The following is a 16,662-nucleotide window of genomic DNA, read 5'->3' as shown; positions in this document are numbered from 1 at the left end:
AAAAGGTAGTTGCTTGATACTCCATGAGACTGACAGGACTGTTTTTAAGACAGGCAAAGCCTTTCAACAGCATGAATAATGGAGTATTCCCTTTCGCAACCACACACTGCACAAAGTAACAATTCTTTGAGGGAATCACACATGTTTTAAGACAATTATCAAAGGAGAAGATGAGAAGAGCGTTTACAAAAAAGGTGCGGTATTGAATGTGTTGTTTACATGGAAAGATAGGGAAACTGGGAAAGAAGAGAGGCAGAACAGAAATCAACATAATGCTGACAGACAAAACATGCAGCAATCAGGAAAATAAGAGGACAAGAAGGAAACATTATTAGTGCTAAGTAAAACGTGAGCATTTATCAACAGATAAGTGACAGAAAAGTGTTTTTTTCTGAAAGAAATATTAAATAAATGGGTTTGAATTTATGGATGAAACTAATGTGCTCGGACCAAAGCATGACTTTGGCATTGCCTTGCAAAATCTTGGTAACAAAATACTATTTGAATTGAGTTACTTTATTTAGACAAAAAAAAAGTATTGTGCACTTTGCACTCTTGTGGCATCTATGGGCAATCATAAACCTTTTTAGAGTGGATTTTTGCTGTAATGCTGTGACTTTATCCCGTGAAGAGCGGGACCAACACTTGAATTCAAATGAAAACAACAAAAAGTTACTTTACTTTTAGAGTGACTTTCTTCCCACCTTGTCATCCTGGTTGTCAGGCTGCAGCAGACTGTGTTGCTGGATGGCCATTGGGGGCGGGAGAGGGACAGCATCAGCCCCCTCCTCGCCCTCCTCCTCTCCGCAGCTCTGCATTCCTGATGAAGAAGACTTAGAGAGCGTTCCACTGCTCAGTCCTTCATTTCGCATACGCTGGTGAGGAGAAAGTAGCTCATCAGAAGATGCGCTGGAACCAGTAGTTTAGTAACAGAAATGTCTTTTCAATTCTTACCTCCTCCAGTGTCTCATCTTGTGGTGTGGCAGCGCTATCGTCAGAGTCCTTCTGAGGGCCTTGCATGACATCCAGGTTCTTCCGGGGACCTTCGCGGTTCTTTTTGTGCTTGTGGGCCAGCTTTTTGACATGACCATCTGCCTTGCCAGAGCTGAGTCGTCGCACGGGGCTAGTCAGCCACTTCCTTAACGTGTTTCCAGGTCTCTTGGGACCCGGTGAGCTGTGTGGCCCCAAGGTTTGGCTGGAGCCTGGCTGCAGGGTGTCATTCGTGGATACTGACAAGGTATCTAAAGATGAAGGGAGAAAAAGAAGAGCACTATGACAGCAAGAAGTGCATTACAAATTAAAAGACAGCCTCTTGACACAAATGCGAAGAACTTCATGAGAAAGAAATCTAGTGGGTAAAGCTATCTTTCTCAAACAATTTTGGTACCAAAACATCTGGTAGCACTTTGTTTAAGAATAAAACAATAAAACAACAACAACATTGCCATTGGAATAATTTGAAACTGATGACAGTGGAATTTGCTGAAATGAGTATTGATAAGCCACAATGCTTGTGGGACAACGTTCTTGTGACAATTGTGGGGGTTTTATTGTGACTGTTTGAAAACAGTAATTCAAGATGAAAAAAATATAGCTGCTTCAGTTATTTCCTTTTTCCTTAATGTTTACCCTTTTCAGTCTATTTTTTTCCCATTTGCAAAACCTCTGGTACGTCCTATAAGCCAGTTTTTGGGGGGAGTCCTGAATTGTTTGTGTTAGTGTCATTATGCGACAAGATTGTATCTTTGATACCACACAGAATTCAATATCCTTTCTGTTTCTAAGCTGCAGCTGAACGTCATCACATATTTCTCCAGAGAAGTTGAAAAAGTAAAGTGTTTATGGGGGCTGACGCTGACTCAGAGATGACGCCTACATCATTGTTTAGATAGTTTACGTCATGTGGCATTTCAAGTTGTTGAACATCTTGATCAGCCAGTGGGTTTGCTCAGACTGCATATCTGAATGATATGGATTCTTCTCTTTGAACACTTTTGGGAGTATTTTTTCCGTGACCAACCAGCTCCATCTGTCAAGGATTTAGCCATGTGATATGTAGTGGGCTGTAAATCTCCTTAAAGAGGGTGGGAGTGGAAAAACTGCCTCCCTAATTGGACCAGATTTTAACACAGTCTTTCATGGTTCAGCATGTATTAGCCTACGCAATCTATGCTACTGTATATGAAGGTCCCAGTCAATCTGCCTGGAAGCTTCATTTGGCTATTGGTATGAAGCATCTGTTGTCATGACACATGCATGAGGAAATCAAGTTATTAAGATGATCTATTTTAACACAATAACAATTCAAACTGCATCACCATATATTTTAGCCAGTCTCTTTTTTTTTTTTGACTTTCTGCTAGGATAGGCTCCAATTTATCCATGACCCTAGTATTTAGCACAGGCAGCATAAAAAAAAATGGATGAATGGGTACATTTTCAATACCACCTATTCTAAACAGCTCTATTTCCAGTTTTAGTCATCATTGAAAATACCATTCATTCAAAGCTGCAATAAGAAGATGATTCACAAGGCAACTGCATTTTGAATAGTTGGCCTCCAAAGACTGTTATCTAACAAATTGATAGCTTATTCTGGAGTGCACAACATTTTCTCGTTTGAATTGTGAACGGTGCAAAGGAGGTTGTGTTCCCACCCCTGTTAGTTAATTAATTAATTAATTAATTAGGTTCTTAATTTATTATAAATCAAAATTATAATACAATCTGTCACATTCTTTTGTTTTCAATATTTTTTTTATATCGATGGTTATACTGATTGTTTAATAAAAAATCAAATCCAGGAAAACCCTTTTGGAAGGGAAAAAATGCCCGCCGTCTGTTTCTGTCCTCTTCTGCTTGTCATGACAACTCTACCTTCTCCAGCAGCAAATAGAGCAATGTCAATTGCACAAGTAGCCTTCCCAAGAATGTATACTTTTTTTTCCCCACAGAATAGTTCAAGAACCATGTGTGACCAAATCCAAGGCAATTGTTGATTCCGGACATATCATAGGATACGTTTAATGAAAACTAGCACTCTTGTACAAAAATGAACTGTGGCCTACAACCGCTTTGGGATCACCTGTGGGTGCTTGAGTCTCAGTTTAGCGATTCCATGTGGGCAAAGTTCAAAATTTATCGAGCAAACGTATGTGAAACCACTTATTTTGAGCCTTGCACTTACATACATAAATATATACATAGACACATGATAATTTCTTTCAGTAACTTGTCATCCACGCTGCCACAAAAAAACAACAACATTGCATTCATGTTTGTGCCTGAGAATAGGGGAGGAGAGGGGTCGTTGAGGTTATCTGAAAAGTGGCCACGTCTTTGCAGGAACATGCCTAAGATTCCAGAAATGTCACCAGTGGAGCATCTTTAATGTGGTGTATTCATCCCCGGGATATGTGGTAGAAACACAAACATTAGTCAGTGTAGGGTGGAGGCAAGCTTTTTAGGGGTGGAAGAACAGAGAGTGGGGAAGTTCAGCTTGGTTATTCTGGCTCTCACTCTCACAATGAGGACAATGCCGAGAAGCTCTGGCCACCAAGAGCCACATTTAGGAAGGGTGTGGAGTTGGCATGCTAGATAAGGGAGTGGACCAAACATTACATTTTTACAGGAAAAGTCTCTGAGAAGCATGCACATTTTTTTCTTCAGCCTCCTGCTACCCATAGATTCACCGACATGGACTACATATTTCTTGATATTAAAATATATTTTGAAAATAGATTTCTTAATGACTCCTTTCTTAACATGTTAGAAATTGATTGTTTCTGTTGCATGCGTTATTTATTATTATAATAATAGAAAGATGCAGCATATATAAACATGACAAAAGCACCCTACCCAGGTCCAGCAACCAGAACTTGCAGTTATGAGAGTGTCCTTCCTGTGCTGAATCCATGGGGCAAAATGGGTAGATAGACACTAAAGACTGGATTCCATGGGCCATGTCAGCCAAAAATCAATCTTTAGGAATTCCTTCTTGAAACAATCCCTCAAAGCATCTCAATATCAAACTACGAAAACACCGCGTGAAGGATGACAAAATCTTTTCCACCCCGAATGTCGACTGAAATAGTATGAAGCAAAAGTCAAATGCAGCATGAGAGAGTGTTTCTCCCTGCCTCCCTCCTCCTCTCACAAGTGGGTTGCTATAAGGACAGTGGGCAAGTCTCCACTGTACATGTTCCAAGGGAACGTCTGGATACATGCTGTGAATCTACCGTATTCCGCTTTGTTGGCGCACCCACTGAGTTTGAGGGGGCGGGTGCATATTTTACAGGCATGAAGGATGCACAGAGGCGCTACATCATGCCTTGAAACAAATATAGATCCGGTTATGAAACACAAGCAAAAGTTTGGAGAAAAATATGTGCGTCACGATTGACTGTTCCCAACTGTAACCTTTTCGTTTACCTGTTGCGACAAAACCTTGAGCCATAAATGAGGGCTTGAAGCACCTTAGACGATTTATTGTGTGCACCTCGGATACACAGACGTCTTTTTTTAGTTGTAGTTACCCATGAAAGTACAGTACTTTTTTTAATTAAAAGTTTTCATCCTTCTGAACGATACCATGCTTAAAAACAAATTTCAGGAATTGACCATTTAATTAAACAGCATTTTAAAGGTTGAAACGGCTGTTGCAAAACTAAATGAAAACCAGTGTGCACTATGTCTTAAAATATTCAGATTCAATTATGAGTGAAGTCAACAAGCTTCAATTTTCAAAGCATATTGTGTACATGGACTATCTTTGTTTTTCAGTCCTCAAGTGACATCTACTATTCAGTTTTTGTCAGCTTCCAGGGAAAGGTGAGATTTCCTTTGATAATCTCTTGAAAGGCATCACACTCAAGTAATTCGGGACAATATGGCATCCTAGGTGCTTGGAAAACACTAAGTAATGATAAAAAGGAAAGATCTTTTGTCAGTCAGTGCCATGACTGAGCATTCATTCCTGGTAGTAATGATCTATTTTCAGCACTTCTTATGACCACCAACATCGGGCCAAAACAAAGGCAGGCTAAAAACAAGAATTTCTGCTCGGGGGGGAAAAAAAAGAAGAAAACTGCTATATAATATGCAGTCTCACCTTCCTGGCCTGCATAAGGAAACCACTAAGCTAAAACCAAAGCTGTGACTTCTAATATCATTTCATAGATAAACAGAGTCTCATCACATGAAAGCGCAAACACAATATTTGGAAGCCACATTGCCATAGAAACAAGCTGCCTTACATTCCCCCACACTTTAAGATGAGAGAGACACTTTTAACAGTTTAGACCTGTGAATATTTAGGCATGGTGCAGACTCATGGGAGATGATATCCAAGAATGTTTAGATTCAGCGGCCTTTCAAACGATAAAGCCCCGGTATTTAATCTAGCCTGTCAAGCCACACCCACTGTCTTTTTCTCTGGAAAGCCTCCTATTGACTGTTGTTTGGTCCGGTTGAAAATGAATTATACAATCAAATTTGTTTATTTGCCCTGATGATATATTCTTTGGGAGCAATGTCACTCTTTGGCATTGGAACAAAGTCATAAAATTAAAAGTGGCGCATGGCGCATTGTTAAGAGTGACACTTATGACAGAATAAATCATCGAATTGTTACTGCAACGACCTAAGCCATTCACTATTGTCTCTTTTCGACTAGCCATGTCTAGCCAATTTACTCCACCTCCATTATTAGTGTTTACGATGTCCACGCATCGCTTTTCTGACGCCATGTCTACTCTTTGCTGATTGGTTCTTTCAACTACAGTATTAGTCTGGTCATATTTGCCCCAACTCAGAAATTCGCACCATGGTTAAGATGCCCAATTGAATTAGTTATTGCAGCCAGGTCTGGTTGCCAGGCTAGTTTCCATCATCAATTTTATGATTGTGACTGCTATTAGGAATGGCAAATCCTAAATTAGTCCATTTGTCAGTCTCTGTGTACGCCACATCACCATGCACTGTGTGATTTTTTCTTTTTTTTTCATGCTCGAGTCCTCTACCAGAGGCCTGGGAGTTAAAGGGTTCTGCGCAGCATCTTCGATGTTCCTAAGACTGCACTCTTTTGGACTGAGGCTTCAAATGTTGTTCCTGGGATTTCCTGGAGCCACTCACCCAGTTTGGGGGTTACTGCCCCAAGTGCCCCCACTACCACCGGGACCACGCAACCCTTGACCTACCACAGCTGTTCCAGCTGCTCTTTCAACACTGGATACTTCTCAAGTTTCTCATGAACCTTTCAATAATTTGGGTACCTCGGGGGGAAAAAAATGTTGCTATTGTTGGATACAGCACAATTAGTCTCCGGCGTTGGTGGCTAGTGGCTAACTGGGTGCTGATATCTTGCGATGCGCAGAATACGTGAGGTGCATTCAAATACATTTTGTTATTTCAAACCCAGGCAGTGTATATTTATTACATATTATCTAATATAGATTTATTCATTGTTTTATGGTTCTGATGTTACCCCCTGACTAATTTACCAGGCAACAGTCAAAAAAGGGGAGCTCTGGCACTTATTTTTTCTCACTTTGAGCCACTGTGTAACACCTTTACTTGGACCTTAAATTACATGTCTACATCTTTTTTTTTTTTTTTTTTATTGCAACACCTGGAAATGTTGTCTGTGGGGGACCAGGGCCAATTTGCACGTGCAATGAAATGAGCCAGATCCATGGAAACACAAGTTAAAAAAAGTTTTGTCACGGATGACATGGCATGACTGGATCCAAGTCAGAACTCCGATCATCCATCAGTTACAAAACCTCTTGTACATCAAACGATATGTAGGAGTCAAGGTGGAGTATACAGTAAAGGCCTCTTCTTACCTTTGTAGTTGAAAAGCCCTTCCATCTCCATGGATGACCTGGAGTGTGCGATACACAGCATGGAGCAGGGAACGATGCCCTCCTGGGCCGGAGAGCGGTCCGTAGTTCGGACCAGGCACCAGTCCGGCTTATCGTGGAGTCGCTCCAGAACTTCGACCGTTTGCCCTCGTCGCACAGTCAGCTCCCCGCTGCTGCCACCGTTGCTGCCCACAAAGTCATGGATGACCACAGTCAGCTCGCAACCACCCGACAGCTGAAAAAGAAAGGACATGTTTGTAAGTGTAAATTATGGCTGCCAAAGTACATAGTTTGGGTTTCACTTTAAAAATTGTCTTTTAGAACCAGAATTTCCATAACTGCACTCAGTTTTATACTGTAAAAGCGTGACACTTCACTTACATTCTTTTGTTTTACTGTATTCATATGTAGCGGATCTTATCTGCAGTTATACCTCTGTATAGCTTACATGGAGGGTTGTGTGAGTTATATTGTACATTGTAAAGCTTTACATGATCAGGAGCTTTGTTTATTGAAAGGTACATCAACGGTTTCAAAATTTGTTCATACGCCTGATGTTTAGATAGATAGGGGGTAGAACTCCACTCTCAAATGTACGATGGCAGCAGCACAGAATAGCCCTGAAGTGGTTAGACCCGAATTGCTGTAATGTCCTAGTGTGAGGATCCGATTATTGATATAGTTAGTGCTTGATCAACATATCGATTACCGAGTATTTTGCATAAAATGCAAAGTATGTTCCGCTCTAATCAAGCTGGGCATGTCTGCAAAAAGCCTAAAGTAGTACTGTATATGAGTTTTATTTTTATTCTGTATATGATAAAAAAAAGTACTGAAAAAAATGCAAATGGTTGAAAAAATTAAAACTTTTTTTTTTTTACAAAGTTTTTTTTTTTTAACTAAACAAGGAGGCTTGTGTTTTCTATTAATTTTCAAATGCTGCACCTCAAAGTAGAGACATGCCTGTGTAAAACAAATATGCATTACAGCCTGAGATTATTTTCTTTTTGTCATACTACATAGTGGATAGTATAAAAATACATTCAGTCATAATGTTAGATACATTAATAGATGTTAAATCATAATTCTCAACTTGGTCAGGAGAAGACATTGTTACAATTCGTAAGGATGATGACCAAATTGCAGCGAAGTTTGACTAATGTAGTGTAACTCAAAATGTAATTTATTTGTAGAGAACAAAAATGCAAACACCGTAGTTGGAATGAACCAAAACACTAAATCAACAAATTCCTGAAACAAGATTCAAAGTTACAAAAGAATGCAGGGACTCAACTTGACATAACAATGACTGAGACAAATATCACATAAACATGCTTTTAACTCTACTTAAATACATATAGAATACTAAATACATTTCACATGATGACTCAATGAATGCTTCCATTTTGACTTCCAGTGAACATACCCTTTGGTAGTGTGGTAAAGCCAACGAGCTGAGAAGTTGAGAAACTGGATGTGCGATTCTTTCCTCCAATTTCTCCATTGTTTTCCACTCCCTCATTGTGAGACCCAAAATTTTTCAAAAGCAATCGGACTGCACAACTTACTGTGACTGCCTATAAATAAAACCAGGAGCCTCAAACAAAATGTTGGCGAAGAGAAAAAAAAAAAGTTTTACCTGACTTCCACTGAAAAAAATTAGTTTATCCACCAGTCACCACAACTCTATCAAAATGAGAAACATTCTTCACCACAAAGCTGTTAGATAAAATCCTTCGATGCCTTCCTAAAATTCTTACTAATAGCAACAAAAAATTGCAGTAACTCGGGTTGTTTGCAATCTCTCTTTTTTAGAAGCCAAGCGGTAGAGTGAAAGCAGCGAGAACTTAAAAGGGTTCTTTCCTGTCTGGCATAGAGGCGAGCATCCTCTGTGAGTGGGAGGCTGGAGCAGCTGACAAGTCAGTCACTAAAGCGGATGCACACAGGAACACGAGCCCTCGCATACCAAAAAAAAAATACACAAACACACCAGTGTCACCGCCTCCTGAATGAGAGGTTTCACACAGAATCCTCACAGAGGGCTCAGAGTGATAAAGAAGCATTCAAAGTCAGGAAATTGACCAGAATGATCTATTTGCAAGTGGTATTGCGGACATTTAAAAGATGCATTCATATGAGTTATCATTGGCCTGAACACTTATTAATAATAATTTGTGTCTAAGAAACTACTGAAAATGTAATAAGACGTCAAATACCAATCTATTAAATTCCTTTTAATCACGCTTGCCTTTCATGTAACTAAAGGCAAAAGCAATTGACAGAGCAAATTTGGTTTCACTTGACAATCAATGTGATTTAAGCAATAGAATATTATTTTGCAATTTGCAGTAGAGTGCATGTGCTTGTTAAGTTTGCTCATGCTGAGCGTAGGAGGACGGGCCTTCTGTGGTGCTATTACCAGATATAACCAGTGCTGACTGTCCCTGATTTCAGTGAATCTCTCTTACACAATCTCGTGTGTGCATGCACACAACACTGCATTAAATCAGTCTGATCAACTTTCACACAACACTTCTATAAGAATCTTATTGAAAAGAGAAGGTTGCCCATCCATAGTAACGGTCATGTGCAATAGCAAAGAAATTAAGTGGGTGCTGGGCAAAAAAAAAATGGTATGGTTATATAAGTGTGGAAAAAAAGTTAAATCTTGGGAAAACTCAGAACTGGATCTAGTATTTAAAGCAAAAACAAGTTCCAAAAGTTAATTGTAGGGGTCGGAATTTTTTACTTCTTTTTTTTTCCCATAAAATGTATTTTGGGACATTTCTTGCATTATCGAGAGTTAACTACTCCAATTTTTTGGCATCTTAAAATAATCTCAAAATCGAATCTCAAAATAATTTCAAGATGTTTTCAAACTTTTGACTAGTATTGTTTGTTCAAGATTCAAGTTTCAAGATTATTATTATTATTATTATTATATGTTAATTGAAGAAAAGGGGATTCATATCAGAGCAGCCAAATTAATTCTTTCTTTGTGCTACAAAAAGAGAATATTTGTATTTGGATTATTTTTTTAGTAAGACTGAATGTGATGAGATGTGTTTCCTATGGGAGTATTAATTTGAAATATGAGTAAACTGGAAGTTGAGAGCCTTCTGGAATGGCCGTACATTGTATACAGTATATACAGTAAGTACCAGTGTGTTTTTGTGTGTTGCCCTACCTTATCACTGTCAAGTGTGTTCTGGGATGTCCTGGAGGCAATTGAGATGGTGTCAGGTTGACTGCTAGCATCTCCTTGGCTGTCTAGCTCTTCTCCATCTCTGTAGTTGGACCAACAGTTTGCATAGTGTCACTGTAGAGCTCATTTTAGATGGTTGAATTGTTTGATTGAAACTCAACCCAGCTGTGTTAACTGGACACCAACAGGGAGTACACTTGCTCTTTTAGAGAGTGCTGTCAAAACGAGCGCAACAAACAAGTGATGCTCTGTTAGCTTACCGTCTGCCTTTATGTTTGGCGGTGGTGGCTTTGGGGATGTGAATGGGCTCCTTCAGAGCACCGCGCAGATGGACTGTTCGCTCCTGAATGACCTCACGAATGTGTTTGATCCAGTCCTGCTTGTTTTCAATGCTTGAAGCCTGGAACAAACGACCAGGTCGAGTCAAACGTGATACATATGCGCAACTGTAACAGTCAGTCATCAATACATGGACGTACAGATGAACTTGAGAGGAAAAGTATAATGAGATGATGCATCGCATGGCATATTGAGCTTTTAAGAAGAAAGGCTGATTAGTTACTGTGATTAAAGTACAATAATGAAATGATGATGGTCTTGTCTGCTAAGTTTGGGACTATAGAAAGACGTTTATTGTCAGTATCTAATTTCTGCCAGTGACGCATCCTGCTCTTCCTCTGTCACTCTGACACCAGCAGCACCAAGGCTGCAATGGTGACATGTTACATAAGGTGCAGATTTGGATGGTCTTCACAAAGTCCATAAAGAGACATAGCCAAGTTACCAGAAATGGGTAACTTGAATGCTGGAGGGTCCCAACATTATCCCACAGTGCTACACTACAGACTTCCTAACAAGATGTATGACAAAAATGCCTTTTTGAATAAGAGCAAAACATAAACAGAATATAAACATTCTTTCTAACACATTTCTCAATTCACTATTCCAGTGCAAAGGACTGGCTCTTGACCAGGAAATGCAAGATAGAAGTTTTGGAATTCCCCCAAAATGCATTATCAGTCAAATTAAACTCAGAAAAACCTTGCTTTTACTTGTAGTGTATGTGAGAGATGGTATATGCTTATGTGTATTTTGTTTTGTGTAATCGTTTCTGTAAATAGCCTTTGAGAGAATGATCCAGAGGATGAAGGCTGTCTAAAACACCATCATGTGTATGCTTCCTAGTGTATGTGATTGCTAATTGCAGTCTAGTGCTAGGGGAATAAACACATTAAACCAAAGAACAGATACAAGTTGTTGCCTGGATGCTAAACATTGTGGTATGGGTTTCATGTTTTTTGTCATAAGCCTATCTACCTTACTAAAGATGATTGAATGATCAAACTGAAGACTGTAAGGTTTAGTTTTGGCTGTTCTTTTAGAGTGATGGAGGTTTGATTGTAATTTTTTGGGGCATTTTTTTTGGGGGGGGGGGTTAACTGGAGCAAATAGGCACTTAAGTAACAATGTTCACATGAGAGTTTAAGAGTGACTGGTCTAAACAAGTGAGCTAAAACTTGTTTCACAGATTTTGTATTTATTTAAGGGACTGTACAGGCGTACTGTAAGGTCGGCTATAGATGGAGACATAGGTTTGATTTCACACTGTTATATATTTCTTGAAATAAATACAACATGTATAAACAAAATATGTACCAGATGAAAGACCAGTCGTAAGTATATAATTTATATTCACGCCATTTTTACACTGTGTTTTGTAGAGGACATCAATACCTTGTCCTCTAACTGTCCTCACAGACTGAGTATCAGCCACCCAATAATAATGATAAAATGCATATATTTGTAAAGTAAAAAAAGTAAAAATGAAAACATTATGAATAAGCATTTTGTTTGTACTGCACCTTGAGCACGATTTTGTTGTCTGAGGTTGGAGTTCTGCCAACCCAGAGGGCAAACTTACAAGGGTCCCCTTCCACATGCTCTGTCACTCCGAGCTCTGACGTCTGTGGAGGTGAATATCACATACACACAAACACCCTATGAGCTTGCAATAACACAACCGATAGAAATAAATGCAGCCCAAGCCAGGGGTGTGTGAATTACTCACAAACAGTTTGCTCTTATAAAGATATTTGCTACGTCCATTGGAGTCCTTCACTTCTTTACTGAAGACCAGCGACATCTCAAAGAGGAAAAGGTGGCGATCACGGCCCTTTCGGATCAAGGTTTTGGGATCCCAAACCTGGAAGGACTCCTGAAGTATCAGTTCTCCTTGGGAGTCAATGTTCCCATCAAACCCTAACGGTAGCAGAACAAAACTTTGTGTTTAACTCTGTCTGTACAAACATGTGGGTGGCAAGTTGAATGCTGAGTCACAGTTGAACAAATTGTGCAGAATAGCAGTCATGCCATTTCAATAACAACAAGAGAACTTGGAGGCAATAATAGACAAGGATATACTTCGTATGACTTTTCTCATTGTACTCACCAATAAACATATTGTAAACAAACCTATTCATTGTGTATATGCTGCCACGAAAAACAGTGCCATGTTGCACTGTTGAAGGCAAGGCAATTAAGAACATGGGGAAAATGGAGGGAAAAATGCTCTCGACCACACTGATTAAACTTGAAAGCAGCAAAGAATGTGAGATTTCAACATTATTATCAAGAGGAATTTTAGCTTATCATAAATATAGCTGAGCCATTTGTGGTACACTTTGCCACTGCCATTTTTTGTAAAGCCAGGGCTTTCAGTCGTATATTATGCCAAAACTAGGCTATTACTATCTGCTTGGTAGATGGTGTCAATAACGTCCATCCGTCCGCCCGTCCGCCCGTCCGCCCATCCATCCATCCATCCATCCATCCATCCATCCATCCATCCATCCATCCATCCATCCATCCATCCATCCATCCATCCATCCTCTGTAACTGCTAATACTTGCCAACAACATGGTTTTGAAATTATAATAACCATCAATGACAAACATAGAAACACTTGCGTCACAAAAATCTAGTGCAGTGTCAAAATGGCTTACTATGGATAGACACCAGGGGCACTAAGTTGCATTTATTAATTACTGTATGTTAAACTGAGGCCACAAGTACAGTATTAAAAATGGGCCTGCGTGTGTGAGTGTGCATGTGCATATATCAGTGAAGTTTAAACCCACCATCCAGCATAGAAAGGTGCATGGCATCATTGGCTCTTTTTGGGACACTTAACATCACCTCAAGACCATCCTTGAGCTCTCCTTTTCCTTCCTCACAGCATGTCAGCAGCTCCTAAACACACCGAAATTGATATAAATGAATATTATAATTATACATTGTTAGCAGTATCATCAGTTCGGCACAGAAACATGTGTTGCTGTACTCTACCTTAAGAAGCAGTTGGTACTTAGTAATTCTTTGAACTGGTTTGATCAAGTACGAAGAGATTGAGTTGGCAAGACGATGCCTTTGCTGGATTTCCTGCCACACCAAATAAAAACAATTTGTCAAACATGTCAAATATGCAATCTTTGAGAATAAGAATTGTTTAGTTATATAGTAAATTAATACAAACATCAAAATATGGGCCAGCATGCTCCAAAATAAGCTGTGTGGAGTCAGGCTTGTTCTTACAGTAGTTGACGTACATCTGGAATTTGTCAGCCTGAGTGGGAGAGAAAAAGACTCAAAACAAGAAGTCCAAGAAAAGGTTTTGAATAGATGTTTGTGTTTTGTTTTTGCTAATGTTGCTTTTAATGTAATTGCACCTGCAAGCATACAGTATGTGCTTGAGAATGTTTTATTAAAAAAAAAAAGTGTGCCAAAGAGGCATGACTAATTCATACGCACATGCCTAATTATGGATGTCGACAATCTAAATGACAGCATTTTTTAAATAGTTTCTTGCTCACCCATGTAACAAAACAATGACCCACATCCTCTGGAAGCTGCTCATACTTCTCCAACTCCTTCAAGAAAATGCTGGGCAGAAGAAAACAGACACATTGCTTCTATAAAGACATTGGCTTTAGTCGATAGTTATTACAGACACCACACTGAATATGTGTGTGCAGAACGTGCAGAAATGTCATATTTCACTGCTCGACTGACTTGTGATGAAACTCGTAGAGGTCTTGCATGTTCCCAAAAATGATATGCTCTTTGTTGACGATCCCTGGAGGAATTTCCTCCACACCACTGGTCATCTCCCATAGATAGGTCTGCATGTCAGAGTATATCTTATTAATATATGTTTATCAATTAAAAAAAAAAAAACACAGTTAACTAGTAGTGCATAGATATCTGTAGCTAAACAGTAGGGGTGCCAGTAGCAATTTTTTTTTGTAATTATTCTCTTGACGAGTTCATGAATCTAACAATCTGATATTTTATTTTTCATTAAAGTCCATTATAAAATATGCCCCCAATGAGTAAACCCATCAATTATTCTTTTTTAAATTTCGTACTGTTTAATGATTGAAACAATATTAAATAACAACTGGGTTAGAACGATATGTTAAAATGTTGAGAGAGCACATTGTTTTTAACACACATTATAAATTTAAATAAAAATTAGCCACAATCTTTTAATACAATTTTTAAATAAAATTAAAACTTTAGAAATTGTCATGAATAGGGTTATTGCTATTGCATATTTTTATTGATGAACTGAATAAAAAACATTATTACGAAGCCATTTTTCCCAATTAGAGTTTATTTACCAATTATTTTTTATTTGGTATTGATTAGTCATTTAAAACTAATCATTTAAGAAGTATCACACAAGAGGAACTGATGTTGTCCCCACCAACCTTTTTGAAATGTAATTTCTCGTTTTTCTTATCATATTCCCAAACTAAAAACAAATCTTTGCAAATGTCTTGTTCTGAATAAACACAAAAGATAATCAGCCTACTTTCCTGCAAGGACCACAAAAATCAGAGCAATAAATGCACATTTGAGAGACTAAAATTGGGAGGATTTGAACAATTTTGTTAAATAGCGGCTCTAGACGATTATGAAAATAGTCGTTGATTACTTCATAATTGATCAGTTGACAACTAGTCAATAATTATGACATCAAAGCATTTGAGTATACCGCCAGTTGACACATCTATTTTAATACATAGGTTTGTATAGTTGTAGTCTATTTGACCAATTTGAACAGTTACGTTTTTATAGATTTGTGTATCCTGATTCTTGTGCAGACACAAGCCTCAACACACTTGTTTGGGAATTTGGTTCAACTCAACATGGCTTGGGCGTTCCTGCGCACCTGGTAGACTAAACTATACAACTGCTATAACCACATCAAGGTTTTGGCACAGGTAGTTTAACTTTGGTAAATTTGATCAAGGCGCAGGGAGAGAGTTTATGATCCCCGCGGAAATGTATGGTGTATGTCATCGTAAATCATGAATATGACAAGACTTCATCGAACCCTCTAAAACACAGGTGTCAAACTCCAGTCCTTGAAAGCAGTTATCCTGCTTGTTTTTGATGCTTCTCTCTCCAAAACACCCAATTCAAATTATTAGCTCATCAGGGAGCTTTGCAGGAGCTTGAAAGTCATCCTAATCATATGAATCTGTTGCATTTGAGAGAGAAACATTGAAAACGGGCAGGATACAGGCCCTTGAGAACTTGAGTTTGACACCGTTATTCTAAATCATTGCCGAAATTTAGTTACTGTTGTATTAATAAAAGTGCTTGAGGCTGCAGACAGAGTTAGGAGCTGCTCACAATGCACTATGTATTGTGCGTTGTAAAAGAAAAGCAAGTATGTCCAAAGGGAGGAATATTTTTCTCAAAAACATTTCATACACTCTATTTATGTACAACTTCGGTTTCCAATTCCCATTAACAGCGAAAAATAAGGAAATACAGTGGGCCACCGGTTTATGAACTCCCTCTTTTCTGAACTTTTCGACTTACGAGCGAGGACCGCAGCGTTTTTTGTCCCCCTCTTACGCACAAACCTTTCGTCTTACGAACAATCCGACATGCCGGTCAATGTGTTTGTACAATTATTTTCGCTTTGCTGCATCAACGAAATCAAATGTTCACGCTTGTCACGGTAACGCTGAACGCTATTGCTCTTACGATGTCACAGTCACTGTCTCAGTCACAGAGTCAGTCACGGAGATGCCGATATGCTATTGGTTGATTAAGGTCACAGTCCCGGTCTCACTCACGGAGATGCGGATATGCTATTGGCCGGCGTCACGTCAATCACAGAAATGCCGATATGCTATTGGCCGAACGCCTTTATCTAGCTTGATGGCACAGCTGGTCGGGATGGAATGAAGGAGAGAAAATGAGTGAAAAACGGAAGGAAGGATTGTTGTGAAGACTTTGCAAGCTTTATCTGTTAGACATGGCTTCTAAAATTGCAAGTGGCGGTAAAGGAAGAAGTCAGAGGATGATGACAATAGAAACCAAGCAGGAGATAATAAAAAAATACGAAGGAGGCGCACGCATAGTTAACCTTGCTCGTGAGTATGGCTGTAACCGCTCGGCAATCTTCTAAGGGCAAGACTTTCCTTGCCGGGGGACGGACCTTGGTTGACAACAAAATAGAGAGGCTTCTTCTATTATGGATTAAAGAGAAAGAAATCGCCGGTGATATGTTCTCGT

At 39.1% G+C, this 16,662-nt stretch overlaps 1 protein-coding gene across 1 annotated transcript in view; it reads right to left on the bottom strand.

Annotated features, from left to right (window-relative positions):
- The window catches only part of triob (trio Rho guanine nucleotide exchange factor b), a 99,099-nt gene that overhangs the window by 16,420 nt on the left and 66,017 nt on the right, over window positions 1–16,662 (bottom strand). Inside the window, exons 28-39 of the mRNA XM_088409688.1 lie at window positions 14,137–14,246; window positions 13,938–14,007; window positions 13,601–13,690; window positions 13,414–13,506; window positions 13,206–13,317; window positions 12,137–12,327; window positions 11,931–12,032; window positions 10,329–10,468; window positions 10,051–10,150; window positions 6,846–7,098; window positions 955–1,241; window positions 705–875 (exon numbers count right to left, since the gene is read on the bottom strand). Coding sequence (XP_088265814.1) covers window positions 705–875; window positions 955–1,241; window positions 6,846–7,098; window positions 10,051–10,150; window positions 10,329–10,468; window positions 11,931–12,032; window positions 12,137–12,327; window positions 13,206–13,317; window positions 13,414–13,506; window positions 13,601–13,690; window positions 13,938–14,007; window positions 14,137–14,246 — 1,719 coding nt within the window. The remainder of the gene's footprint in view (window positions 1–704; window positions 876–954; window positions 1,242–6,845; window positions 7,099–10,050; window positions 10,151–10,328; window positions 10,469–11,930; window positions 12,033–12,136; window positions 12,328–13,205; window positions 13,318–13,413; window positions 13,507–13,600; window positions 13,691–13,937; window positions 14,008–14,136; window positions 14,247–16,662) is intronic.

Source organism: Hippichthys cyanospilos, chromosome 3 (genome assembly GCF_059441005.1).
Source record: "Hippichthys cyanospilos isolate Australia breed blue-spotted pipefish chromosome 3, RoL_Hcya_1.0, whole genome shotgun sequence".
In the NCBI taxonomy this organism is placed as follows: Eukaryota; Metazoa; Chordata; class Actinopteri; order Syngnathiformes; family Syngnathidae; genus Hippichthys; species Hippichthys cyanospilos.
The sequence above is the reverse complement of the archived record's forward strand: the minus strand, read 5'-3'. Positions and strand labels throughout refer to the sequence as shown.